The sequence below is a fragment of the Eptesicus fuscus genome, chromosome 9 (genome assembly GCF_027574615.1).
Source record: "Eptesicus fuscus isolate TK198812 chromosome 9, DD_ASM_mEF_20220401, whole genome shotgun sequence".
Taxonomy (NCBI): domain Eukaryota; kingdom Metazoa; phylum Chordata; class Mammalia; order Chiroptera; family Vespertilionidae; genus Eptesicus; species Eptesicus fuscus.
This window is the reverse complement of record NC_072481.1, coordinates 92171406-92198838: the sequence shown is the minus strand read 5'-3', so window position 1 is coordinate 92198838 and position 27433 is coordinate 92171406. Positions and strand designations below refer to the sequence as shown.

At 53.6% G+C, this 27433-nt stretch overlaps 1 protein-coding gene across 1 annotated transcript; it reads right to left on the bottom strand.

Annotated features, from left to right (window-relative positions):
* Window positions 1-4718: 4718 nt before the first annotated feature.
* PXDC1 (PX domain containing 1) lies at window positions 4719-27433 on the bottom strand. The gene is made up of 5 exons (XM_054721529.1): window positions 26754-27433; window positions 15905-15996; window positions 13874-13991; window positions 7207-7318; window positions 4719-5892 (listed from the first exon to the last, which is right to left on the bottom strand). The coding sequence occupies exons 1-5, from the start codon at window positions 27007-27009 to the stop codon at window positions 5775-5777; spliced, it is 696 nt and encodes a 231-aa protein (XP_054577504.1). The 5' UTR covers window positions 27010-27433; the 3' UTR covers window positions 4719-5774.

The following is a 27433-nucleotide window of genomic DNA, read 5'->3' as shown; positions in this document are numbered from 1 at the left end:
GTGTGCATATGTCTGAATATACCGGAACATACTTTAGATCTTATTGAATCATATAAACAGTTTATTTTCTGAGTCTGAAAGTGAATTAATTTTGTTTTAAAAGAAGAAATTCCAAGAAAAACTGGAAATCTTTAGAATGTAGTAAAACACATTAACATGAAGTAGTCATTCCTTTCTTAGGAAATTGTGTTCTGACTGGGGTTGTGCCCTGAATGCTCTCCGTGCCCAGAGTTTGGACAATGTTACCGGAAGGCATGTGATATCGTTCAGCGATGTGGTTGTGATGCCCTCTCCTTTGTTTATCTTGCAGCTGTGCTCATTCCCCGGACTTAGGAGTGCACCCTTTCTCAGGGGTGCAAAGGTCAACCTTGCAAGCCGTAATCAAGCTCCAAGGAGACACAGTTTTTCTCATTCTCCAAATATAATCGAAACAGTCAGTCAGTTGTCTCTGAACTTTTATTGACCATTTATGGACAGAAGTGATTACTAATATAAGGTTTGGAGTATATGTTTTTATTTTATTTTTAATGTTGCTAAAAGTCTTAGAAAAGATTTGGTATTTTGCTTCTGTTAGAGAGTGGGAATTTTTTTAAAAATTTATTTATTTTGTTTTTTATTATTTTTTTTATTAAGGTATTATATGTGTACATATCTTACCATTGCCACCCCCCACCGAGAGTGGGAATTTTTGAGCATGCTTCCAGAGAGGCCGTGGACTATGCCCCAGATAGAGTTGTCAGTGCTGACACCAGGCCAGGCCTTGAGATACGGTCTCATGGCCCCTTCCCAGCACATAGGCCTTCTTTCATAGAACATTGTCAGCTTTCTGAAGAACAGGATGACCCTGTGAATAACATGGTCATCAACGGCATGACTCTGATGTTACTTGGGAAAACTGTTTTGTCTTGGGTTGCTTGTTCTGCAAAAACAGGATGTGGTAAATGTGCTTAAAAGCGGTCCTACACAAAGGGTCGCTGCTGCTCTCTGGACTCCCTGCATGGAGAAAGGCAGAGCAGTCGGCCAGCCAGCCGGCTGGCTAATAAAGGCTCCCTAAATTTTAATTTGGTCTGGACTCCAGGGGTTATTCAATCACCTTTGCTCCACAACAGCTTCAACTTCCTTTTAGTGTACTTGGTTATTAATACTTATAAAAATACATGGAGATAGGTATTCAGGCCACCTCTGTTTCAGTAAAGGTCATTAATGAATGGTATTAAAGTGATCATAAAAAATATGTTTTTGTCATTTGTTATTTCTTCCTTAACTTATGAATAATCTCTCTGATTTGAGTGTTTGATGGTATTGGGAGAAACAACTCATTTCTGTAGATTAAGAAATTTGGGATGTTGGATGGTACAACTTTTTTTTTTTTTTTTTTTGTTAATCCTCACCCAAGAATATTTTTTTCCATTGATTTTTTTGAGTGGAAGGGAGAGATGGAGGAGGAGGGGGAGAGAAAGAGATAGAGGGGAGAGAGAGAGAAACATTGATGTGACAGAGGCACATCAATTGGGTGCCTCCTACACGTGCCCAGACCAGGGGTGGGGATCAGACCTGCAATCCAGGTACCTGCCCTTGACCAGGAATCGAACCCAAGAACCTCCATTGTGCAGGCGGATGATCTAAACATTGAGCAACATGGGCCAGGGCATGACATTTTTTTAAATATTATGTTAGTTTAGTGTTGGCTGTTCTTTTCAGGAAACAGTTTAGAACTTTGTTCTATGTGACCTTTTACGTTCTCTTTAATTACCCATTCATTAATTCAGCCGATCCCAGTGGCTATGGGATAATAGGCAAATTAGTCACTCTTCCTGTCCTCAGAGAGACATGGAAGGATGGTGACACAGGAGACACTGCCTGTGCTGCTGCTAGGGCTTTGGAGAGTGAAGGCACATTGGGCAGAGGGCATCAGAACAGAAGTTCAAGGGACTATAGATGTGCTCACTCTGCTTGTGCCGGGGAAGAGAAAAGGCTGAGAAAGAGGAGGCCTGAGAGAGAGATTGCCCTGTGGGGCTGTTCCCTTTGCTGACCTTTTGCCTTCATGTTGGTGATGGAGCCAAAGATAAGCTGGAGCTGGAGCCTGTCATTACTTTCTTGGACTTTACACAGCTAAATACTAAATAAAATTAAAAAACACAACTACTGATACCCGCAACAACTTGAACTAATCTCAATGGTATTATGCTGACTGGAAAAAAGCCCATTTCAAAAGGTTACATACTGTAGGATCCCATTTATTTCACCTTTCAAAAGATGAAATTATGGAGATGGAGAACGGATTAGTGGTTGTCAGGGGTTAGGAACTGGGGTGGGTGGGGGTGGTGTGTTTGAATATAAAGGAGTAGCATGAGGGAGATTTTTGAGGTAACAAAACAAGTTCCATACTTTGACTGTGGTGCCTGCACAAATCTACACATATGAGGAAACTTCCTAGACACACACACACGTCTGTGTAAAACTGATAAAAACCTGAATTAGGTCTATGGACTGTACTGATGTCAATCTCCTTCTTTTGATCATATAGTAAAATATGTAAGATGTTACCTCTGGGACAAAAAGAGTATAGGGTACACATGACCTCTCTATTACTCTGCAACTTTCTGTGATTTATAATTATTTCAAAATAAAATAAAATGGGCAAAGACATGACTGCACATTTCATCTAAGAAGATTAATGAATGGCCGGCCAATAAGCACATGAGAAGGTGCTCAACATCAGAAGGCATGAGGGAAATGCAAATCAAATCCACTTCACACCCACTAGAATGGCTATAATCAGAGAGAATGACAATGCCCAGTCTTGCCAGGAGAAAGAAACAAACCTTCAAACAGGCTGGAGATAATAATATACATATAAAATGGCATACTAATTTGAAAAACAGTCTGGCAATTCCTTAAAAAGTTAATAAATTTACCATTTGACCCAATGATTCCACTCATAGGTATGTACCCAAGAAAAAAGAATCATGGATACCCACACAAAGACTTTAGCTCCAACGTTCATAGCCCCGTAACTCACAATGTCAAAAAGTGTCAACAGACCAAATGTCTATCAGCTGATGATTGATAAACCACGTGTGGTGCATTAATACAATGGACTATTGCACACAACAGGACTAAAGCACTCACACCTGCTATGACATGGGCATCCTAGCAACATTTACAGTGAAAGAAGCTAGACACAAAAACTACATTCTGTGTGATCTATACAATGTCCAGGAAAAGCAAATCCACAAAGGCCAAAAGCCTGCACCGTGGTTGCCTGAGATTGGGAATGGGAGTAAGACTGACTGAAATCAAGCACAAGGCATCTTTTTAAGGGGAGAGGAAAATTTAAAACTGGATTGTGGTGATGACTCCATTAACTGTAAATTTACTAAAAATCACTTAATTGTACACCTTATCCAGAAAAAAGGAATAGGCGTGGCCTCTGCAAGGGTGTAGAGTCTAAGATACATAAGCTCCTGAACAAGGGCGTTCCCTCTCGCTGCTTGCACCTGACTCCTGGCTTGCGGGGCTGTCACACTCCACTCGCCCACACAATGGACTGATGGGCTGGAATTAGTCTGGTGCTGTACCCGGCCCGGCTCCACCGTGGAAGGGAAACTCTGGACACTGGCTTTGCTTCTAGCTCTGCTGAATCCCTAGCTGAGCTTCTTCCAGGACTGGTTTAAGGGAAATGCAACTTTGCAACCCAGGGGATGTAATTCAACACAAATAAAGCTTTCTACCTCTTATCCTCCCGTGGGGGACTCTGGGAACGCTTATTCCAGTGGCACCCCTAGGACCCTGCTCCCACTAGCAACAGAGAAGGGCAATCCACGCAATTCTCCAATAACAGAAAGGCAACCATGGAGGGAGAAAGGCAAGCCACGCCATTCTCTGGTAACACTAGGATGCCACTGAGTTCACAGAGGAGAAAGCACATAACCAGAAGTGAACATGGAGGCAATCTTTTCAGCAGTATGTTGCTGTTACAAATACTCTTTTTCTCTTTTTTCCAGAAGATTAAACCCTCGCAGTGTGCGGCCTGTCAGCTGGCTTGCAACTCTGGGAGTCCCTGCAACGTGTGCATTTGAGTACCAGAGCTCTGCGGTGGCTTCTGTGGACACCACCCGCCTGCTTCCCAGTGGAGCCTTTTGATATATGGCTTTGGCTTTGCTGCTCCTGGGAGTGTAAGGTGCTTCTCGCAGCTCATTGCGAGCGATTCCAGAGCATGGGAATCACTACCCACCCTGTTCACCAGGCAGCCTAGGTTTCCGGTGTGAGTAGTGTCCCTTCAGTGACAGAAATATCCACTGGATGAATTCATGAGCAAATTGTTTTTTTGAGTCTTCGTGTGGACATATGTTTTCACTTCTTTGGTGAAAGATTCTAACCTTAACTGCTAAGCAACCAGCCCTATCCTTGGACAGAAGTGAATTTTACCCCTCAAGAGAAGAAAGGCAACTGATCAACCCCCATCAGCCACCTACAGCCTCCCTGAAAGGAGGATGCAGCAAACTGAGCACAGCTGGAAGGCAGAAGGGAAATCCCACGTGTGCAGCTGGGACACAGAACAGGTTTCCTGGGCCACAGAACATGTCCCAACGAGGGACATGGAGAAGAGGAAAACCCTACACAATTACCCAAACACCTGAGGGCAGGGTTTGGCTTCCACCCCTCCCTGGAGGGAATAAAAGGAGGCAGACCTTTATACACAAACACTGCATCCATAAAAGGAGAGTAATATATTTTATTTCATTAAAATAGATTTAAAAACAGACTGTGTAAAATAATTAGGACTTCAATAATTTATTAATATTTACATTAGCAAATGTTGGTCCTTAGTAGACACTGTGAAGAAATAAAGGAGATAAGCACACAGACCCCAGACCCTCCCTGAGGGCAGAGGGGAACAGGCAAACTGAGTGTGTGGCTTTCCTCTCACTCCCTTCCTTCACGTTACATGGCAGTTCCAGGGTGGGGAGCTGGGAACCAGGAGAGACAAAGCTCGGGGGCCCAGGTGGCCACAGCACCGTGACCCTGAAGAGATGCTGGCAGGCCAGGCAAGGTTCTCTTCCTGTTGAGGAGAATCACTAACTAACTCAGCCCCGTTCCTGTCCGCACCCACAATTCCCCGTCTGTAAACACCCACTGTGGCGGACACAAAGCCAGCCCTCAGTTTCCAGACAGAAGATGAAGACAAACAGAGGCCACACATCCTGCTTCTCAGGAAAAGGCTGGTTACTTCGGACGCCCTGCCTATGTCGCCCAGAACGTGGGGCTCAGCGAGGGCTCACGTGGATTGTTCTGTGTGCTTGTCGTGCTGGGGACGGCAGGAGGGAGGGGCGCCTGGCCCTGGCCCTGCACCAGGAGGAGGCTCCTCCCAGGAAGCGGTCACAGGCGAGGAGGAACCCAGCAAGGCCCTGGGCGGTCCCCTTGCATCGTGATGTCTTGCAGGCACTTGTGGCTCCTCCACACGGGGGGCGAGTCCTAGGAATGCAGAAACAGGCCGGGGTGTGCGGTGGCAGAGGCCCTTCCGCAGCAGCAGGCGTCGTGGACTCCCAGGCCTGACTCCTGGTTGGTGGAGATCGTGGGGTCGGTGCTAACCCAGAACCGCCCCTACCCACGCACAGAACACCAGGCCTCGGGCGCGGGCTGCTGAGCGGGGCCTGGCAGCAGAGCCGTGCTCAGTCAGTGCAGGCACGGGGCCCTGGTGGGATAGACAGGGCCCGGTGAACAGCAGCAGAACCAGCAGCTGAGGGCTGAGGAGGAGGGCCCATGCAGACTCAGTCCAAAATGTCCGTCTCAAAGGGGACCAGGTGGTAATAGGACAGGTTGGTGTCATAAGCTGCTGGGTCATCGCCGTCCTCCAGCTCGGAGGTGAACTCACTGCCGTTCTCAAACCTGAAACAGGAAAGACAAAGGTGAGGGCTGCAGCTGGCTCGCTGCCCCAGCGCCACCCAGATGGAGAGAGTACAGCAGGTCACTGCAGGAGGGCACTCAGGATCCATGTCAAACTGTGGAGGGCCTTCCACTATGCCAGCCCTGCATTACGTCAGGAACTAATGCGCTCTGCATACACACACAGCGGGGACCATGCGGCGGTGGCAGGGCAGGGTGTGCCAAGGGTCAGCTGCATTTTACAGGAGGGCCCCCTCGGCCTCGCCAGCATTCCATGACACCACAGGGAAGGGTTCTTGCGCCACCACCTGAGAGACATCTGAGACACTAAGAAAGAGCCCGTTCTTGGGGCGGACAGGGCTTCCCGACCGGGGCTGTCACATCCTGGGGTCGCACTGTGTCCTGCAGTCCTAGCCTGGGTGTCTCGGCATGACTCTGTCCTAGTCCATGTTTGTTTCCCGTGGAGTGGCCGGGCCGGGACCTGGGACTGAGCAGCCCCTCCGCCCACGGTGTGCTTCTCCTGCCACAGGGAGACTGCACAGCCAGCGCTGCCGCTGGGCTCCGGAGCCAGGCGTGCCGCCCCTGTGACCTGAGGTCTGCACAGTGGACGCCGGAGGACACAGTGGTCCCGCTTTAAAGATTCAGAGGAGCCAGGGGAGGCTACATCCCTTCCGGACACTCACACAACCCCTGTTGTGTTGGCAGTCGACAGAAGCCACGCCATGACCCCCTGAAGCTGCTGTCTGATAATTCCCGAGGAGAAGGCGGCTGTGCCTCAAGGGGGCCCCGTGCCGGCTTCCCCAGAGCACTCAGGGCCAAAGTTCTGCTAAAAGGGAGGAAGAACGGAGAAGCGGTGTTTCTGGCTGTCCCACCTTCGCTAGTTACTCGTCCTCCCCTCCTCAGCGCAGGCCCCTGGGCCGGGCCCGGCACCCGCGTCTGGAGAACGTCTAGCCCTGTGATGTGAGGCCGGCGTGCAGGTGCCGCTTCCCCCCATCCCCGGAGACCAGGCCTGGGGCCGAGGAGGCGGTGGCCCCTGTACCCCCTCCGGGCCCAGCACAGACCAGACCCTGAAGCTTGGCCACTTAGCCAGCCATTGGGCGAAGGAACTGTGTTCCCACAGGTTTATGAACCACAGTCTTATGTCCTCTAGAAAAGGCAAGCTCTCTAAATACGTGTCCAAATGCAGGCAGGATGGCTTGGTGTTTGTGGCCACGGGGAGTTCCTGCCTACAGAGCTCCGCACAGGGTGAACCCAGGCGCACTAGCCGACCGCTCCAGGATCCCATCTGTGAAACGACATGCAGACCAGCGCACTCACAAATGCTCTGTCGGATCCACACCCAGGTGCTGCTCGTTTCCGTTCGGTATACTGTGGTCGATAACGATAGTTTCTGTATTTGCTAAACAAAATCCGTTGGACCTCATGATCTCTGAAAATGAAAGCAACAGGTAAATATTCAGGACGGGCCAGGTTTTGAAGTTTCAAAGTTTGGGGCTTACACCAATCTGCAGACTCCCCCCTCCACCTGCTGCCCTGTCTCCCCGACACTTTAGGGGAACACTCTGCACCCACAGGTGCAGCTGGAGCCAACCCTAGAGTCCAGCACACGATTCAGGGGCTGGCGCAGCCTTCACAGGAGCCATACCTGCCGGCCTGTGCAAGCGGAAGGCGCCTCTCTCCCCCAGGAATGTCTGAGCTCTCTCCCACACCCTCCCCATGTCTGAGCTCTCTCCCACACCCTCCCCATGTCTGAGCTCTCTCCCACACCCTCCCCATGTCTGAGCTCTCTCCCACACCCTCCCCATGTCTGAGCTCTCTCCCACACCCTCCCCATGCGTTTGAGGCTGGAGCAGAAGGAGCATTGAGCCCACATCTGTCAGTCTGGTTTGAGTCCCGGTCTGGTCCCTGGCACACTGCAGGGCTCTAAGCTCCCATCTGTCAGGCAGGACAGCACCTTCGGGTGTACCCTCCCCGCAACCCCCCCCCCCCCCCCCGCCCACTGCCCCACTCCGGGGCTTCCGCATGGATCAAATGAGATCAGTGTGCGTTTTAAACTCAATGGGCAACTTCACTTTTCACTTTCTCTCATTCTGCCATGTAAATTGACTTTTTACCAACAAGCGCAAACTTTGATAATGTAAAAAGGCCCACAAAGAAAATGTCTTCATATGTCTTGCTGGCTGTGCGGTGTTAGCTTTCCGAGGGCACAGGTCTTGGGCTGTTGGGCGCTGGAAGTGGTGGAATGGCGGTGCCTGAGGGCGTGGTAGCTGTTACCGCCAGGGGCTCTATGATCTGGGGACTCGGTACCCTCAACTGGAAAGTTCCTGGTGCATTCTCAAATTCAAAGGGTTTTCCAAAGGATTACCATCTTCCCAGTCAGGGCCTAACACACAGACACGCAGCTCCAAACGGCCCTCCGCCCCGGCATGGCACAGGCAGCGCGGGCCCCCAGCTCACTGGGCACCTGGCGCATTGTGGTTTGGGAGATTTATTTTTTCTTACATCTGACCATAACTTAGATTGTTTTATTCCCATGCATGGATTTGCTTTTTATAAGTGGAATTGTAACTGCAAGCTTATTTTTAATCTTTCCAGGTATTTGGTTCTCAGTTCGTTAAATTTCTCTCCATATGAAGAGAATTAGGGAAACTACACAAAAATGAAGAAAGAAAAGCATAAGATTTCCTCCTCATCCCTACAGGATTAAAATGACAACTCATTGTTCAGATTTGCCAAGTAATTAGTTGCTAAAATTTCCACATGGCTTTCTGGAGAGGTGACAGCTCACATTTCACAGGTTTTCTCAGCACCAGCTCAGCCAGTCCCACTCCCAGTGAGTTAGGCGGGGCCCAGCAGGGCCGCCTCCTTCCCTGCACGGGAACCAGCCAGAGAGCCTGCAAGTCCTGAGAAGGAGCAAAGACCAATGGCCATGCTGGGAACCTCCAGGGCCAATTACTTCCGAGGTGTGAGAAGGTGCAAGAAGATGTTTACTGGAGCCTGAGTGGCTCTGAAGGTGACTAACTCTTAACCAGAAAGACTAAGATTCCCTCCCCTCTCTATTTCAAACATATGGGAGCCCTAATGAAAACAATAAAAAACAAACACTTTCTTTAGCTGCTTTCATTAAGTTTGACTCCAATCTGTCTCTCCAGGAAGCACAGAAGACCTCAGAGTGAGGTCAGTACAGTCAGCAGATGGCCCCAGCACCTTTCTCCACCCCACCCCCAACCAAGGGGATGGGGGAAACCTTACAAATGAAAACAAATGTCAGTGCCTCAAACATTTCTGAACCTTGCAGAGGAACATCCTAATCTTTCTTGTTGTTGTGGGTTTTTTTTTGTTTGTTTGTTTTTTGTTGTTGTTAATCCTCACCCGAGGATATTTTTCCATTGATTTTTTTAGGGAGAGTGGAAGAGAGAGAGAGAGACAGAGAGAAACATCAATGTGAGAAAAACACATTGGGTTGCCTCCTACACGAGTCCCGACCAGGGCCCAGGCTGGGGAGGAGCCTGCAACCGAGATACATGCCCTTGACCGGAATCGAACCTGGGACCCTTTGGTCCGCAGGTCAACGCTCTAGCCACTGAGCCAAACCGGCTAGGGCTTCCTAATTTTTCTTAAATGTGAAACTTGAAGCTCTAAAAATTGGAATCTTGACCAGCCCCCTCAAAATAGACATGTAGCAAACCATTCCTTAGCTGCCTGTGCTCAGCCTCTGTGCACAGAAATGCGGTTTAATTGTTCGCAAGGCCACCTGGGCCCTTGAGGAAACTCCAGTTCTGCTACTTCTGCCTGGGGAGCAGGTTACTTCTTGCTCAGTCAGTTTCTTCTTCTGTAAAATGGGAACAACAGTATCCACCCCAAAGGGCACAGTACAGATTAAACGAGGTGGCATTTGTAAAGACCGAATAAGCACCTGGTGCTTGAGAAATGGTAGTTATTACCGTGGCTGCTAATGTCTTCATATCTGCTGTGTCATGCAAATAAAAAGAAACCAAAGCAGTGTTGTGATGACAGAAAAATTACAGTATTTTAATTTCTTGGAAGTCAGCTTAATACCTATAGTAAAAAAAAATCACTGGCCAATTTAATTAATCACATGCATGACTGATTCTATGAAATGGTGCATTCTCAAGCTACATTTTTTCACATTAAGTAGAGTCCTGCTTTGCCATTTCTTATTTTTGTTAACATTTTTGAGCTAATTTTAGAATTATAAAAAAGTTGTGAAACCAGTACAGAGTTCTCACATATCCCTCACCAGCTTCTCCTGATGTTGACCCTTCAGGTAACTGTGGTAGGATTACCAACCGCAGGAAATTACATGGCACAGGTCGGTTAACTGAGCATCTCCCTCCCTTGAGTTTCACCAACTTTTTTTTGGTTTCAGACCCAACGCAGGACTCCTTGTTGCATTAAGCTGTTGTGTCCTAGACTCCTATGACCTCTGACAGTTCCTCAGTCTATTCTCATTTCTGATGACCGGGACACTTTTGAAGAGACTGGTGAGTTATTTGACCGATTGTCCCTCGATGTCCCTGATACTTGCGTGAGCTCTGACCACAGTGGTTAGTCTAGCAGGAGCCCCGTGTGTGTGATGTCACTGGCCTCACTCCTGGGATGTGGGCCTGGATCACCTGCGTAAGGAGGTTCTGCCAGTTTCCCAAAAGTTACTGTATTTCTCTTGGTGATTAAGAAATACCTTTAGGGAGATGCATCGAGATTCTGCAAATCCTATTTCTCCTGAAATGTTTCCCCCCACTAATCTTAGCAGCTATCGATGGATCTTTTCTGCAGTAATTACTACTGTGGTAATGCTTTTTCTTTTTTTTAACTGCAGCCATGGTTTCCAGTGCTCCATATGCTATCAGTCCTTCAGTTCATTAATTCATATATTCTATTTTTCTTATGTTTGATAGTAGTTAGATTAACATGGGATGAGGACTGTTTGAGGTTGTACTGACCCAAAGCATCACCAGAGAATCCACTGCCCTTGTTGTGGGCCCAGAACCTGGCTTGGTTCTCGCACCACCAGGGCCTGGCGCCACCTAGTGGAGCCCGTGGCCACAGCACAATCTGAACATTAGGAGGCTGTGCCTGCAGAGGCCTGATGCACCTAAGTCACCAGTGTGAAGAGCAGCCTCTAAGCGCAGGGGGGCCAGTGCCCGTTCCCATGGCACCTCCTCCCTAAATGCCATGTCAGTGGCATGAAATCTCTGGGGAGAGGAGGAGGAGGGGCTGGGTGAGTCGCAGCAAGCGAGGGCATTTTCACGAATGGATGGAATTTAGCAGGACAGGAGTGGATGTGGAGGGGCAGACATAGCACGAGCGAAGCCCAGCCAGGAAGCGGCGGAGGGTCTGCAGCAGAGGGTGCTGTGGTGACAAAATCAGAAAGCTGGAGCCAGCCAGACTCTGACATGCCTAGAATGACGGGGGGCTTGGGTTTTATTGTGGATGCCGGGTTGTGAGAAATTACTGAGCTCAGGAAGCCAGAGTTGTGGGATGACCAGTCAGTATACAGGCTATCAACCAGGGACAGAGGGAGGCTGATAGAGACACTGTGGATGTTCAGACCTGGGGGACCCCTGAACGCAGCAACCCCAGAATATGGGACGGAGATTGAAAGGCACCACTGGCAAACGTGTGCACTCATTCTTCAAAGGAATGTCGGTGCCACCACAAACCCCGGTTTCACTGGAAAGTGTCTCCTAATTTACCACAGTGCATTGTCTTCGTCTATTTATCTCCTCGAGCAGGGAGCAATGAGCGTGCACTCCACTCCGCGGAACACCCCCACGCCGGCACACCCACACACTAGTCTGCGCTGGGAAGCTTCAGAGGGAGACTCCCAGACTTCGGGCTCCATTGATGAGGGCAGAAGAAGAGGAGGACACCCCTTACGTCAGAGACTCGGCTCAGGAAGGGATCGATTGGTGCTCCCCGAGCCTGCCACCTCGCACACGGGTTCCTTGGACAGGCCCCTGGCTGGAGGATTTCGGGGACCGACTTGCAGGAGATGTTTACAAACTCCATTTTTTGGCAGCCCGTTTATTATAAAGTGTTTTGTGCAGAGCCAACACTGGGGGTAGTGACTGCTATGTCCCCAGGGCAGAGCATGCGCCTCCACCACCACCGGGGCTCCCGGCTGGCACGAGGAGGTCAGCACCCTGCCTCCCTAGACCTGGACACTGTGTCCCTGGTCAGCCATGCAAGGCCTCACTGAGGCTCACATGCGGTGCAAGCCAAAGCCTCTGTCCTCAGTCCTCTTGAAAAAACACGGAGAACATACTTAAAGCGTTAGCATGGGACTCTACCGCCATCCCTTCCTCTCAGTCCTCTCAGCTCCTTAGGGCAGACGTGGCCTTCATTTACCCATCACCGTCACCGATAAGACAGGCCACTGAGAGGGCTGGGATGTCCCACGAGGTCGCCCTCTGGGAGGTACTCGGAGGCAACGCCACACAGCCCGAGTGTCCTTCTCCACGTGGGGCCAACCTGAGGCACACCGGCCCTTGTGCCTACGCCGGCCCTGAAAGGACTGTACTGCTCTTTGCTCCCCCACCTGCTCAGCATAGAAAGGATTGGAGCAGAGCAGGGACACCAGTGCTGGGACCCTCCCACCGCGTACTGAGGACAGAGCTCGCCCCGCTCCAGCTGGCAGCATGCGAACCAGCAGGACTGGCCATCAGGTCCCGGCGCCCTCTGAGCCTCCGAGCCGGAGCCCACAGACACCCCCCAGGATAAACGACAGCCACCTTCACCCCACCGTGAAGGAGGAGGGTTCTGACCGCTGCTCCTCTTGCCAGGAATACACAGGAAGCTGCACAGACACCGAAAGCAGCAGGCAGACAACCCAGGCTTCCCACCCATCCTCACACAGTCAGACCTGAAGTACCTTCTTCATCCCGGTTCCCAGACCTCGCCCACCCTGCCCACCTCACCAACACACAATGAGGACTCCCGTCCCTGCTGTGGCACAGAACTCAGTAAGGACACTTTCCACCAAAGCCATCCTCCAGGTTGGCTTCCTCGGTCTCCCCTTCACCACGACCACCAATTTCTTCTTAGGAGCTGGCTCTGGGCTCTTCTCCCGCTCATCTCCTTCCTCCAGAGGCCTGCTCCTCCACTCCTCCCCTTCCCCTCCTCCTCCAGAATGCCTCCTCTCCTTCCTACAGACCAGGCTGCCCTGCAGGCCCTCACGGTTAGCCTACAGCCCACTGCCTTCCCCCCCTTCCCACCTGGCAAACCCTGCAAGACTCCACTCAAATGCTACTTCTTAGGCCAAAACAAGTGGACTGCCTGCTGCCTGGGGAAGCCCGGTGCCTGCCTGAGACCCCGGGGCAGAGCTCTTGCCCTCAGCAGCCTTCGCAGACAGCACTGCAGAAAGCAACCGTGTTCTGACAACAGGGCCAACCAATCTTAGAAAGCCACCACAAAGGGTGACGTCCAGGGCCCCCTTCTGTTCACCTGACCCCGCAGGTGAGCTGGCCGGCGCTCTGCTCAGTGCACGATTACTTCCTGCTGCTGACCTTGCCTTTTTCGTGAATGTTTTAGTGAATTGATCAATGCTAGCAATACCGAAACGGTGTGCTCCCCTTTGGCCACGGCTGCCCTAGACTAAGCCACAATGCCACATTATGTGAACTATCGTTTTAGCAGGCTAGACTACTGACTCCAGAAGTTTGCTTCAGAAATGCCTCATTAATGTTTTCATCATTATACTGCTTCTTAAGCTCCAATTTATATGCCAAGTAACTCCCTTAGGACGGAGGGGGAGTGTGAACTCTGGGTCAGAAAACACTGTTCATAGGGATCTGGTAGCAGCTTCTCACCCACGATGCTCACCGTCTGTTGGGCTGTCTTTCTGGAGCTCAGGGGTGGGGGGACAGGGTGGGGGGCGGGGTGCAGCCACGCAGGCACCGCACTGAAAAGGCTCCCAGAAACCCCAGCGGCATTTCCCCCAGGCCTTCCCTGTAGCTCTTACCTGATATTTTCACTGGACTTTGAAAGCTGGGTTGAATTTTATGTACACTGTCATTTTTTAGCACCTGATCCAGAGGAGATCTTTCAAAGAAGGTGAGCACGACTTCTGACCTAGAATACTGGGGAGAAATTGGTTAGTTATTAAAATCAATCCTCTACAAGGTGGCCCCATCTAGAGCTACCCAGAGCTGTTCAGACAGCCCACAGGACCGACCACGCGGAAGAGGCTGCAATCGCTGACCTCGTTTATTTATGGACACGTGGCTGAAACGCAAGGCCTCTGGGACAGGCAGGACGGGGTGACAGCAGCTGGCTAGCTTTTCTCAGTGCTGCATGGCCAGCGTTTCCCCACAGCTCCCTCCACTTCACAGTAAACTATGAGCGCCCTGACTCTCCCAGCCACAGAGGAGGCGGGCAGCAGCCTGCAGGAGTAAGGTGGTTGCCTGACGCGGCCAGTTCCTCATCACCACTGCACCCAGCGGCCAGTTCCTCATCACCACTGCACCCAGCGGCCAGTTCCTCATCACCACTGCGCCCAGCGGCCAGTTCCTCATCACCACTGCACCCAGCGGCCAGTTCCTCATCACCACTGCACCCAGCGGCCAGTTCCTCATCACCACTGCACCCAGCGGCCAGTTCCTCATCAGCACTGCACCCAGCGGCCACTGCACCCAGCGGCCAGTTCCTCATCAGCACTGCACCCAGCGGCCAGTTCCTCATCACCACTGCGCCCAGCGGCCAGTTCCTCATCACCACTGCGCCCAGCGGCCAGTTCCTCATCAGCACTGCACCCAGCGGCCAGTTCCTCATCACCACTGCGCCCAGCGGCCAGTTCCTCATCACCACTGCACCCAGCGGCCAGTTCCTCATCAGCACTGCACCCAGCGGCCAGTTCCTCATCAGCACTGCACCCAGCGGCCAGTTCCTCATCACCACTGCACCCAGCGGCCAGTTCCTCATCACCACTGCGCCCAGCGGCCAGTTCCTCATCACCACTGCACCCAGCGGCCAGTTCCTCATCAGCACTGCACCCAGCGGCCAGTTCCTCATCACCACTGCGCCCAGCGGCCAGTTCCTCATCAGCACTGCGCCCAGCGGCCAGTTCCTCATCACCACTGCGCCCAGCGGCCAGTTCCTCATCACCACTGCGCCCAGCGGCCAGTTCCTCATCAGCACTGCACCCAGCGGCCAGTTCCTCATCACCACTGCGCCCAGCGGCCAGTTCCTCATCACCACTGCGCCCAGCGGCCAGTTCCTCATCAGCACTGCACCCAGCGGCCAGTTCCTCATCACCACTGCGCCCAGCGGCCAGTTCCTCATCACCACTGCACCCAGCGGCCAGTTCCTCATCAGCACTGCACCCAGCGGCCAGTTCCTCATCACCACTGCGCCCAGCGGCCAGTTCCTCATCACCACTGCGCCCAGCGGCCAGTTCCTCATCAGCACTGCACCCAGCGGCCAGTTCCTCATCACCACTGCACCCAGCGGCCAGTTCCTCATCACCACTGCACCCAGCGGCCAGTTCCTCATCACCACTGCACCCAGCGGCCAGTTCCTCATCACCACTGCACCCAGCGGCCAGTTCCTCATCAGCACTGCACCCAGCGGCCAGTTCCTCATCACCACTGCACCCAGCGGCCAGTTCCTCATCACCACTGCATCCAGGCCTGCAAGCTGCATATCCACCTGCCGCTGCTGAGGCCAACACTCCCTCGGGCTCCTCACGCCTCCCCTCAGACACCCTCAACAAGACCTTCTGCATGGAAGCAGGAGAGCCAAGACCTCTGTGGTGGAGGGCCCCCTTCCCTTCCTACTCAACACCTCTTTGGCCCCCCACTTCCACTTGCCCAGGGAAGAAACTATGGAGCCACTGGAGCTCATCAAAGTCTTCCTTTCCCGGGTCTACCCACCGACCTCCCTATGGCCTGACACTTCCGGGGACGGGCAGGTGGCCAAGGGAGCCAGCAGGCCAGCTATGTGGACGCTGGTGGGATGTGTCACCGTCCCGCCCAGCCGGACCCGACCCACTCACCTTACATGGCATGCTTATGATGGTCTTCAGCAACTTCTCCACCTCGTTCAGCCTGGTCTCTATATCATGGGCGTCCTTTATGGCTACCAGTCCTACAGTGGAGACAGACATGCCTACAGTCAGAAAAACAGACCAGGAAATGTGCTCCCACATCAAATACAGACAACAGGCCTCCCACGATGAGGGTGCCACCCCCGTGTCACCCTGCATGAGGGTGGGTGCATCTACTCAGCCTCGTTCACGTATGTACAGCCCTACTCTGAAGCCCTGTTCTACACCTCATGTGAAGTTTCAAAGACCCAGTGAATGATCTGGGTGTATTTGGGGTGACACTGCCATCTAAAGCGAGAGGTCTGGCAGCCAGGGGGACTGAGTGAGGGGGGTAGGCAGGCATAAGCCACAGACAGACCCTCCAAGTGGCCTCTGAGGGGGCAGCAGGGATGGCTCCATAAACACCCTGGGCTCCACCCGAGCTCGGCGGGGCCCACGCAGCGCCGCCTGTGGTGGCTGCACCAGGGGAGGTGCCCTGGCAACGCCCACTCCCACAACGCAGCAGCAGGCGGACTCGCTCTGGGCTGCGGACTGACCACAGGGCCCATCTGAATGGAGCCCATGGTTAGATCCGTCATTTAAATGCTGGTGTTGGGAGGAAGAAATCAGATTTCTACTCAGAGAAAACCAACGTGGCATGACTCACAGCACTTTCCAGGAATCAGCATCTGACTTGTTAGTTACCAGAAATCCTGAGCGGCTATTGGGAAGTGCAGGCTGTTGCTTTGTAAATGCTATAGGTCACAGATTGGAGAATCGGGGTACGTTTCTGGGTCCCCATGAACAGTGAGGAACGCAAACCCGCCCGTTACAGTTTCTGTACATCGGCTTCCTGGAGATGGGGAATATTCTATTCCCAAGGAGACATGCCTCTCCCCGCACGTCCTGTGACCTAGGATGCCTGCCCTGTGAGCTCTCACCAAAACACGCAGCTGAAATCCCAGAACTGTTGTCAGTAATGAGTCTAAGTTCGTTAGAAGTTCTGGTTTCATTTTGTTTTACAGGAGAAAGGGTGCTTGTTGTTTTTAGGCAAATCAGTGACTGCGTCTACATAAGTGATAAAATTCATTTCTTACACTACATGATTGAAAGGAAGAGGCCTACAATGTAGGGTCCCTGGAAAGCCAGGAGCACCCCACACGTGGGCGAGAGCAATTCTGAAAGCCTGGCCACAGCAGGGGGATGCTCCACAGCGTCAGCTCGAATCGAGGCCAGGAATCACCCTCTCAACTTCCTGAAGCACAAGTCCCTTGGGTATCGGCGTCCCTGCTTGGTCCAGCCCCCGCTGCCCAGCCTCACAGGCCCAGGCAGCCAGATGGCAGCTGGCCAGGGAGCAGGAGTCCCAGAGGCAGGCCGGTGGGTCATGGCTGGACCACTGGGAAACCCCAGGCCCCTACCCACACAGCCCGGCACATCCGGCACAGCGCCCCAGCCATCCCCGGCGACAAGGACTGGGCCACCATCTCCGCTGTTCCCCAGGTTGTCGGCCCCAGCACGTCACCCAGCACGCTGCGGGAAGCAGGGACAAGAAGGAGAGACAGACGTGCTCTCCAGGCCCTGAGTTCCTGGGAACAGAATTTCAAACACACACGTGCACACGCTTGCACCGAAGTGCTTTCATCTTCTGCTTGCTTCAGGGAAGTCTCGGGAGGGAAAGGGACCAAGGCAAAATCCTCTGAAAGTTTTTTTAAAGAGACCAGTATGTCCATCATGCCCACAAGGTGCTTCATTACTCCAAGGTGAGCAGAACTGTGCCTGTACTTCAGCTTCTATTGCAGCTGGACGACTCGCTTAATCAGCCGGGCCTCGGACACAGTATTATGTTCTGTGGGCACATCCGCAGGAAGACTAACCTCCTGCAGAGTGAGGGCAAACAGCATTTACACCCGCTTTACAAGTTAAAAGCATAACTTAATCTTAAGTCAGTACAGAGGTTTACAATTCTTGTATCTTTGTTGTAACAACATAGTTTTGGTTACATCTTTGCTTTAATTAATGTTCAACCTATGGTTGGGTTAATAATCTCCAAGGATGAGACTTCATCAGATAAATACATTCTGCTCTATGATTATCTTTTAAGGGGCCAGATGTAGCAAATAAAACACAGGATGCCTATTTAAATTTGAACTGCAGATAAACAATGAATAATGCAAAGTATGGATAGACTTCTACTAAAAAATTGTTCATTATTTATCTGAAATTCAACCTTGACTGTGTTTACCTGGAACCCTGTCTTCATGGTGACCCATTTTCCAGAGGAAAGCAAGAAGCACGTGGTCAGGCCTCTGGAGACAGTCTCAGCGTCTTACCCACGTGCACAGACCCTCCTCGACCTGATCCAGTCCACCTTAGTGGCCCTGTGCCCTGTGAGTCCCCAACCCTCACACCAACCCCGAGGAACAGGCCCACGCCATCCAAACACAGCCCCCCACCCTCGTGCAGTGCTGCCTGCTGACCTGCTCACCCTCACGCCACGCTGCCTGTTGCTGGGACAACCTTTCTGCTGACCTTCCCCCACCTCCAGGTTCGTGTCCGAGAAAATCTCATCCAGCTCTCAAGAGGGGGCATATGCCCTCTGTTCTGCGCAGCCTTCCCCACATCAGAGGCTGGGAGACCTGGGCTCCCAGAGAATTCTCTCCTGACATCTGCAGAATTCACCACTCTGCACTGTGCCTGCTCCTCCACCTGTGGTCTCCCCACACCTCTTGGTTATGAGACTGTGGTTCCAGGACTGGCCAGCAGGGGGTGACAGTACTCTGGAAGCCATGGAATTCAGTCCAGTGAGGACAGGAAGGGATAATCCACTCCCAGCCACATTCAGGTACTTCTATCAGGAAGCTGACTCAGTAGACTTCACAGCACCCGGGAGTTTTTCTAATTTCTGATAAAAACATAAACACTAATATAACCTCAACTGTTAAGATTTCACTTCACACAATTTGTGATGTGAAAATTTTATCCAGATTTAGCCCTGACCAATTAAAAAACTGAAACCAAAAGATTGATAGCACAATTATATATCAATTTCAGTGTGCCAGTTTTACATACATTTGAGGGTTAAAGTCAGCCTACAGCAGCCAGGGTGCCTTTTGCTTGTGAACTAGTTTAGCCTTGGAAACTGAGAACACAGATTGTTTCTATCGGTTTCACGATCGGCTTCCTCATGCAAACACCTGATTTATTCTCGAAACCCAGACTGAACACGCTGACATCAGCACAGTGACCCATCAGTGACCGCAAACACTAACAACCCAGTTTCCTGATCTCAGAAGCCTGGGTCCAAGGTCCCATTTTTTTCAGGAAGTGGAGGCTTTGTGCAGAACACCTCAGGCGGTCCCACGGACAGACTCGGGAGACCGGAACCTAACCTGAGCCTTCTGCTGCTAAAATTCTGGAAACAAAGTCAGGAGCCTTCTCGGTCAGGTCGGAAGGAAGACCGTCTTTCTGAAGCACAGGAAGGAGTGTCCATGACCCAAAGGGCACAAGTCTCAGAGGAGACTCCACAATAGAGCCCTAGGAAGATTTTCTGTAACGTGACCTCTCAACCAAGTCACATAATAAATTACATTTCCAGAGTTCCTTCTCCAGTGCACAAACGTGCCCATCAACACCCCGTACAGAGAGCAGGCCGTGTGGGTGACACCGGGAACGCAGGGTCATCATGCGTGCTTAGGAGATGCATGTTCTTTAAAGGTTGAGCATAATACACATTTTGGAAACAAAACATTTTAAATTTTTTGGAAAACCTTATAGGCTTACTTCCTACGTACAGTGCCTGTTTTCTACATAGGCAGCCAACATTCAAGAAATGGAGGCTAAGAAACGAGCTGGAGACGTAGCCCCGTGGCTATATTTGCACACGTACACGTCCCAATGAGGGCCTTTCTCCCGGGACCCGCAGCGCTCCCCTCGACGCCACCTCAGTGTCCTGTGCTCCCTTCTGCGAGGTGTCATGCAGCGTTTACAAGGGGACTGTCTGCCCCTGCTGACACCTGCTGCACACCGGGGTGCCCGCTGGCTCACCCTCCCTGCCGGCTTCCCTTGCTCAGTGGTGGAGAGGAGGAGGCCGAAGAGGCAGCGACCAAGTTACACTTTCTGAGGATGCAAGAAGGGCTGAGAGGAGCCGCTCTTCCCTCCTCTGTGTCTTCCTACAAGGCAGATGCTCCCTTGAGAGAATGTGGTTTTGTCATATGAGAAAGTAAGTGTTTCACTTAAAAGTACCGACCTTTTCTGTGTCCTTCCCTTAACCCCTCCTTCTCTAGGCCTCGTCATTGCTCTCCCACTGAAAGCACAATTCCCTTCCCAAACGTGTTTCAGAAGCCGTTTGCTTAGCCAGTCTGCCTTAAAACATCAACGGCATTGAGGGAACACCACCCCACTCTCAGCGCTCACAACAGGAAGCACCTCTCATCCGCTCACCCCCCAGTGCTGCCTGCCCTCCTGCTCCAGCCAGGCAGCCCCCCAGGTGTGGAGGTGCCCTGGCCAACAAGCTAGCAGGACCCCTGGCTCCCCCGGGCTTCCTGCTGCCAGGAGGATGGAAGGGAGATGCACACTGGCCACAGGGAGTGGGGCGTCACCTGGGAGCTAGGAAGACCCATAGCAAGGGACCCACCCTCTCAGACTAGGAGGCCTGAAGGAAGGGGCGAGGGAGGGAGAAGGAGATCAGGGTGTGGGATCTGGAGTGTGGCTGGGGCAGGGGTAGGGAAGGCTGAGCCAGCCGGGCCTCACACGCCACATGAAGGGGTTCGCCATGGGAGCAGAGGGCAGTCGTGGCCCCCCTTGCAGGCTCTGGCCTCGAGAACTCTGCCCACCGGGTAACTCTATTCCTTATGGTAGTACACACACCAGCCCCAGGTATCACAGTCACCTGCCCCTCATAAGACTGCCCCCTGGAGCACAGTCCCTGGGCCTGACCCACACCAGGCACCCAATTCTAGTCTCTGCCCAGCAGAGCCACAGGCCTGGTCCGTGGGGCCCGCCGAGATGATGGAGGGAACCCTCTGTGGGGCCTCTCTGTAGCCGGGCAGGGACAGGAGGAGGGGGCCACACCTGGACAGGGCGCTCTCAGAAGCAGGGGGCCGCCCCCCGGCTCTCGGAATCTGGATGACTTCCCTTGTCATGACTGTCCACAATGCGGAACTACCGTCCACCTCTGGGAAAGGTGTTTATAAAAAGAGTGGCAAAGAAAAGAGCCCAAGCTCCAGGATCACGTGGTCCCGAGTCCAAAGCCAACCATTCTCAGGTGCCCAGCGTGGAGATCCCAGCTTCACGCTCGCCACAGCCCTGCCGCGCAAACATCGCTAAGGCCATCACGTACCCGGGCCTCTAGGAACTAAGCCACTTGCCTGAAGTCACCGGCACGACAGAGCCAGACTCTGAGTCCTTCCCTGTCTGGTTCCAAGGCCAGTGCTTTCCCCACTTCCCCTGAGCCCGCCCACTGTGACCTGTGCTCCAGCCCATCAGGGCCTCCTTTTCTCACCGGGGAGGCGGGCCAGCTGCCTGGGGGAACTACAGATGCTGTGTAAGAGTTGTAATTACACCTCCATTCCTGCTCTCCGCTCTGCCCACTGATGCTCAGTGTGCTTCCCCACTGGTTACAAGGTACCTATCAGCAAAGGACAACTAAAGTGTTTTGTTCTTAAAACAAAATTAAGTAAAACTTGCAGGGTAAGTTATCAAAGGAGCTATGTGGTTGTGTCCACAGTTGTGACTCAGTCTAGGGTGCGGGGTCAGAGGAAGACGGACTGAAGGTGTGTGCTTGGGGAGAGCGTGAGCTCCAAGGGGACACCTGGGCTGCCATCATGTCATCGCAGGGAGGCCACAGCAGGCCCGGATGGAACGGAGAGCAGACCCTAACCCTCAGGCTCCCTGGCCTTCCCACCAAGGAGAGGTTTCCGACCACGGGGCTCTGGGGCTTCTAGGCTCCGGGACAAGGGGACCATCTTTTTAGTGGTGACAACCAGCAGTGACCAGTGGATGCCGACTGTCACCCAAGAAAGTAAAAGTGAACAAAAATACCAATAAAAACTGTATTTCAGTGGGCGGGCAATGCCAACCACCGATAACAGCGTACTGTACCGTTTACTGCCCAGAGCCCAGAGCCCAGAGCTCCCACAGGACACCTGCCCGGAGGACTGTGCTACGCGGGTCAAATGCACGTCGGGGTCATAACTCACCACCAGCCTCTCTGTCTCCTGAATCCCATGAGCATGATGCAACTCCAAGCTGGGCTTCAGCCAGAAGAGGCAAGCTGACCCAGTGCCCACCGTCATTAGCTTGCCTGGTACTCTGAATCTCCCCGGGTTGCCACTGCCCACAATGCAGGAGTATCCTTCACCTTTCGGAAAAGGGTTGATTAAAAGAGACAGCAGAGAAAGGAGAGGCCTAGACGTGTTTTAAGAAGGGAAGGGGATCCATGTGCTGGGGGCAGCCAGGATGCCACAGTGGGTTCTGACCCGAGAAGCAGAACTGAGTTTCTCCTCTGAAATTTGGTGGAAAGCACCATGTCAGCTCCTCCTCTAGCTGAGAGTTAGCTCGGGTCACCTGTGCCCACAGCACAGTGAGCTCTCTTGGGATGAGATCACAGGACCGTGAACCAAATCAGCCACGTGGCCACTTGCAGAGACCGGACCGGACCGGACACCAGGAGCACCGGCACAGGGAAACCAGAGGAAGTCTGGGCAGTGGCAGCGTGTGGACTTGGGAAAGACAGGTAAAGCGGAAGGAGGAAAGAGGAAGAGCAGGCGACATGGAGGGGGACAGTCCCAGCCAGGACGGTGGCAGAGCATGCGGCCACGCTGCCGGGGTCCTGGGAAAGCACCAGCCCAGGCGCACTACCCCTGGAAGAAACTCAAAATTGGCCTGTGAATCTGAAAGGATACCCCGAACCCCCAGAAGTGAAAACTGCCCGTTAGGAGGGGCAGGACACCCTGAGGTGGGGCTATGCACGGGGGTGGGAGCTGAGTCACAGGCGAGGGGCAGGCTCACTGAGCACACATCTGGCCCGGCAAAGAAGGCCTTTGTGCCCCTGTCTGCTGCCCAGGGCCCAGGTGGCTGGAACTTTCCGCAGCCTCTCAGAATGTAAACTCGGAGACTCTGCAGTCCGTCCCATCCAGCAGGTGGCGTTCTGGTCTGGGGCAGCGCTGAGCTTCTTCCCTCTCTGCCCACAGGACAGGCTCAGGCCCGGGAGCAGAGGACACATTTTCCTGGAGCTATCAGGGTGTGTGAGGCTGGTGGGTGTTTCCTGATAATACCCTAGATACCTTAACTCCCATCCCTCAGACCTCAAATCCAAGCACAGACAGTCCATGAGGTTGTAGGTAGGTTAAAATCTTCAGTGATAAAGGTGAGCAGACGTGTGCACCCCACAGGCTCCCAATGAGGGGCCTTATCTGGAGAAAATGCTGAAATACACTCAAAGCTGGAGCCCTACCCCGGCTCCTGCGGGCTTCCCGGCTCAGTGAGTGGCAATTCCATCCCTACCCCGGCTCCTGCGGGCTTCCGTCTCAGTGAGTGCAATTCCGTTTCTCAGCTGAAAGCTTGGCTGCGAGCCTGAGGCTCCTTCACACCCACAGTTGGTCTCTCAGTCAATGCTGTGCTCTTCCCTTCCAGACATATCAGTGCTTGGCCACGTCTCACATCTGCCCTGCTACACCTGCCACAATGTCCCAGCAGCTCGAGCCAGCCTCCCTTCCTTCCCGAGTCATTCTCAGCACAGCAGCCGGAGTGTGTGTTAGATTAAGTCACTTGTTCAAAGCTCTCCACCTCTGAGTAAGAACCCAAATCCGAGTGTGACCTGCTCACTCCCTACCTCCCCAATCATCTCTGACTACCCTCTCCACTCCCGCCACAATGGCCTCTCACTACTCAAAGTCACCAGGTGCGTGCAGGCCTCAGGACCTTTGCACTTGCTCCTCTTTCTTCCACAGGTAGTGATGTGGCCTGGCTCCCTCCCTTCCTTCAGGTTTCTACTCAAAGGTCACTTCCTTTCAGACCCTTCGGACCACCCTACCTTCCCTGCCCCCATAAGCAATAGGTCCTTTCCTTGCTTACTTATTTTTTATCTTCTGAACATTTATCACTAACATATTTTTCATTTATCTTGTTTATTACTAGGTTTCTCCCAACCAGAATATAAGAATCATGAGGGCAGGGACTTTTTTTTTTGGGGGGGGGGGTGTCTTTTTTGTTCACTACCATGTCCCTAGCACCTAGGATGATACCTGGCACATAGAAATGAGGTGGACTTTTCTTTTACATTACTGGAATGTATTTTACTAAGAAAATTATTTCCCTGGACTTAAACAGTTCTGAAAAGGAAACGGACTTCCCTTAGGATTGTACAAAACTCAGGTGGTGCTTGGGGAGGGACCAGCTTGCCTCCCTTCAGAGAATCAAGGACTAGATGGGGAATTAAGGTTGCTGAGCCAGGCATCCAGCCAAAGGTTCCAACAGTCCCACCGTGGGCTGTTATAAGGTCCTTTCACCCAGCGGCTGGTCCTCATCCTCACCACCCCCACTGCCCCTACCACCATGACCACCACCATGGCTAATACCTCATTTGAATCCCCCGCCTTCAGGTAAGTAAGTACCTATCATATCCTTTCTTTTCTTTTTCTTTAATCCTCATCCAAGGTTATTTTTTCCATTAATTTTTAGAAAGTAGAAGGAGGAAAGAGAAGCATTGATGTGAGAGAGAGACATCTGTTGGATGCCTCCTGCACATGCCCTGACCGGGTTGGGGATTGAAGCTGCAACCCAGTACGTGCCCCTGACTGGGAATCAAACTCATGACCCTCTGGTGCATGGGCTGACACTCTAACCACTGAGCACACCAGCCACGGCCTATCATATACTTTTCAAGTCTACTTCCCCCCCCCCCCCACCCCATCATCCTAAACCTTTCTTCACTTGTAAGTGGCTCTCTTCAGAGGTACTCTCTGTGTGTCTACACCTCAGAAACCTAAACTGACCCAGCACAACTCAAATGTACACAGAAGGCACAGAGCCAGGGGCATGTGCAGGGCGGGGCAAGGCCTCACACTCACTTCCCTTTTGCTCCAGGTAAGACTTTTCATTATCACGTCCCAGGGCAGCCGATGCCACGCTCTCCTCCCCACCACCATCTACAAGTCTCGCCAGAAGCAGTGGGTGCTGAGGGGAGCTAGCATTAATGCAGGGCTTACTACTGCTAGACACTCCACTCTGCATTTTAATCCTCACATACACAAAAGTGAGCAACAGGTACTATGTTACCAAGGAGGGACCAGACAGGGTGCCCAGGGTCACGGCTGAGCTGGGCCACCTGACCTAGTGAGACCTGGAGGGCAGAGGGGACGGCAGGCGCTCTGAAGGCCTTAGGGGGCCCCAATCTGTTCATGGCCCACCTTGTTCCAGAAAGGAGAAAACGCAACTAAGCTTTCCTGATTTGGGCATTCATTTGAATTTAAAAAATACAATAACACACACCCAAATAGCAAGCCCAAGGAAAACTGTTGCCATGCTTAAAATAATCCTAAACTGTCTCCAGAATGGCTATAAATGTGGGAATCTGGGGAGCAAAGAGAAGCCTGCAAGGCAAGCTGTCTCGCTCAGGGCCTCCAGACTCACCAGCTTGGGGAGCCTTTCCAACATGACGTGTCTGCCAGAGGATGTGGATGGGAACTGAGCTAATGGGCCATATAATTCACTCTCTGGGGTGGGAGTGGGGATCGCCAGGGGGTAAGGAGAGGTTATCTTAAGACCTCAGGTGGACAGCAGCTAAGGAGACTTGTCCCGGCCACCCTCCGCTTCAGTAACTGCCCCCAAAGTGCCACCCAGTCTCTGCTTAGAGGACTGCAGAAAGGAAGGGTTCTGGTGTCACCTAACTGCAGGTGGTCATGTGGGGGGAGGGGGCGGATATAAGGGAAGTGAGGCTGCTCAGAGCCCTGCAGACCTTCCTGGCCCCTTCTCCCCCTCTGCAATCCTTCCCATCTCGATTTTAGCTTCTCTGGCCCTTCCTCCTTCCTCCCACCTCCTCCCCGCCTGGCCTCCAAAGGGCAGCCAGTGGGACGGGCGACAGACAGGCAGTAGGAAATGCGAAGCCACAGCAGATCTCTGAAACTCCAGTCCCAGGAGCCAGGCCCGGTCACAAGGCGAGGGAGGAGGCCGCCACAGTTAATCAGAAGCAAATGTGGACCCACCCCTGGGGTGGGGGCCGAGCTTTCCTCTGCAGCGCCCGTGGGCTGGCCCTCCCCAGCGGTGACAGAAGGCTGCGTGGCAACACGCACTCCAGCTCCGCTGTCAGCGAAGTCCAGAGGCGCGGCCCCGCCCGGGGGAGGAGTCTGAGGGGCGCAACCCCCAACTGGACACTGTCAGCTCTTCCCATAGGCCTCCCTAGCACCCTCCTGCCGCCCCCCTGGGCGGGGCGGGGTCGCCGCTGGCCTTCCCGAGAGTGGGGACGGAGGCGCCGAGACTGAGAGGCCTGGGGGCCACCCCGACACCGGCCGCCGCACTGGTCCTGGCCAGTGACTGGCCCGAGGGGACGGTCAGGGCACCTATTCTGGTACCCAGGCCGGGAAGGCTTCGGGGTTCCATGAGCGACTCCCTGTCCTCTCACCCCGGGCACTCTGGGCGCCCTTCACCTGCGGGCGGAGGGTCCAAGTGTCCCCAGTCCGTGCCGGGACGGAAGGAAAGCCGCAGTCTCAGTTTAAGTAACTTCCCCTCTCCCCTTCGTGCACTTTAAAGCGACCTCACAGCCGCACTCCCCCTTGAACCTCCCCCGCGGCGCCGGCCCCGCCCGCAGCCCGCGCCCCCGCACCTTGGCGCAGCGGCGCGCGCGCCAGCTCCGGCCGGTCCTCGGGGAACGCGTCCCGGAGGCGCTTCCACAGGCGGCCCAGGTCGGCGAAGCTGCGGTGCAGGTAGAGCACGCTGCGGTCCGACCACTCGGTGCGGATCTCGAAGAACTCCTCCTCGTCCCCGCGCCGGCTGACGATGAGCCTGCGGATGCCGTTCACCCAGCAGCCGCGCACGAACATGTTCACGAGCGAGGTGCCCTCAAACACCGCCGAGGCCATACCGCGGGCCACGCATGCCCCCGCCGCCGGCGCCCTCGGCCCGCTGCCCGCCGGCAGGGGGCGCGTCCGGGCCAGCCGGGTGTGCCTGGAGCCGACCGGGGTCCGTCCCGGTCTTTCCGAAGCCGAGGTCGGCCGGTCTGGGGGCCGCCCGGGATCGGGGTCCGTCGGAAGTCGGTCGGCGGCCAGGCCCCGGCCTCCGCGCACACTCCCGAGACAGCCTGGCGAGAACCGGGCGGGGGCCGGGCAGCGGCTTTTAAGGCGCTTCCCACCGCGGGCGGCGACGTCGGGGCTGCGGCCGGTCCGCTTCCCTCCGCCTCCGGGGAGAGGACGCGCGGAGGGGTGGCCTGGCCCGCCGCCCACGCCCGGCGCCGCCCACCCCGAGCCCGCGCCGCTGGGGCCGCGAGGACCCCTGCCCGCCGAAGTG

Excerpts from the sequence above, each read along its gene's own strand:
- PXDC1 (XM_054721529.1), bottom strand. The coding sequence starts at position 27,009 with ATGGCCTCGGCGGTGTTTGAGGGCACCTCGCTCGTGAACATGTTCGTG. Across the intron at positions 15,997-26,753 it reads GCGCGCGCCGCTGCGCCAAG|GACTGGTAGCCATAAAGGAC; the intron begins GTGCGGGGGCGC and ends TCTCCACTGTAG. Across the intron at positions 5,893-7,206 it reads GTGGATCCGACAGAGCATTT|GTTTGAGAACGGCAGTGAGT; the intron begins GTGAGTGCGCTG and ends TTCCTGTTTCAG.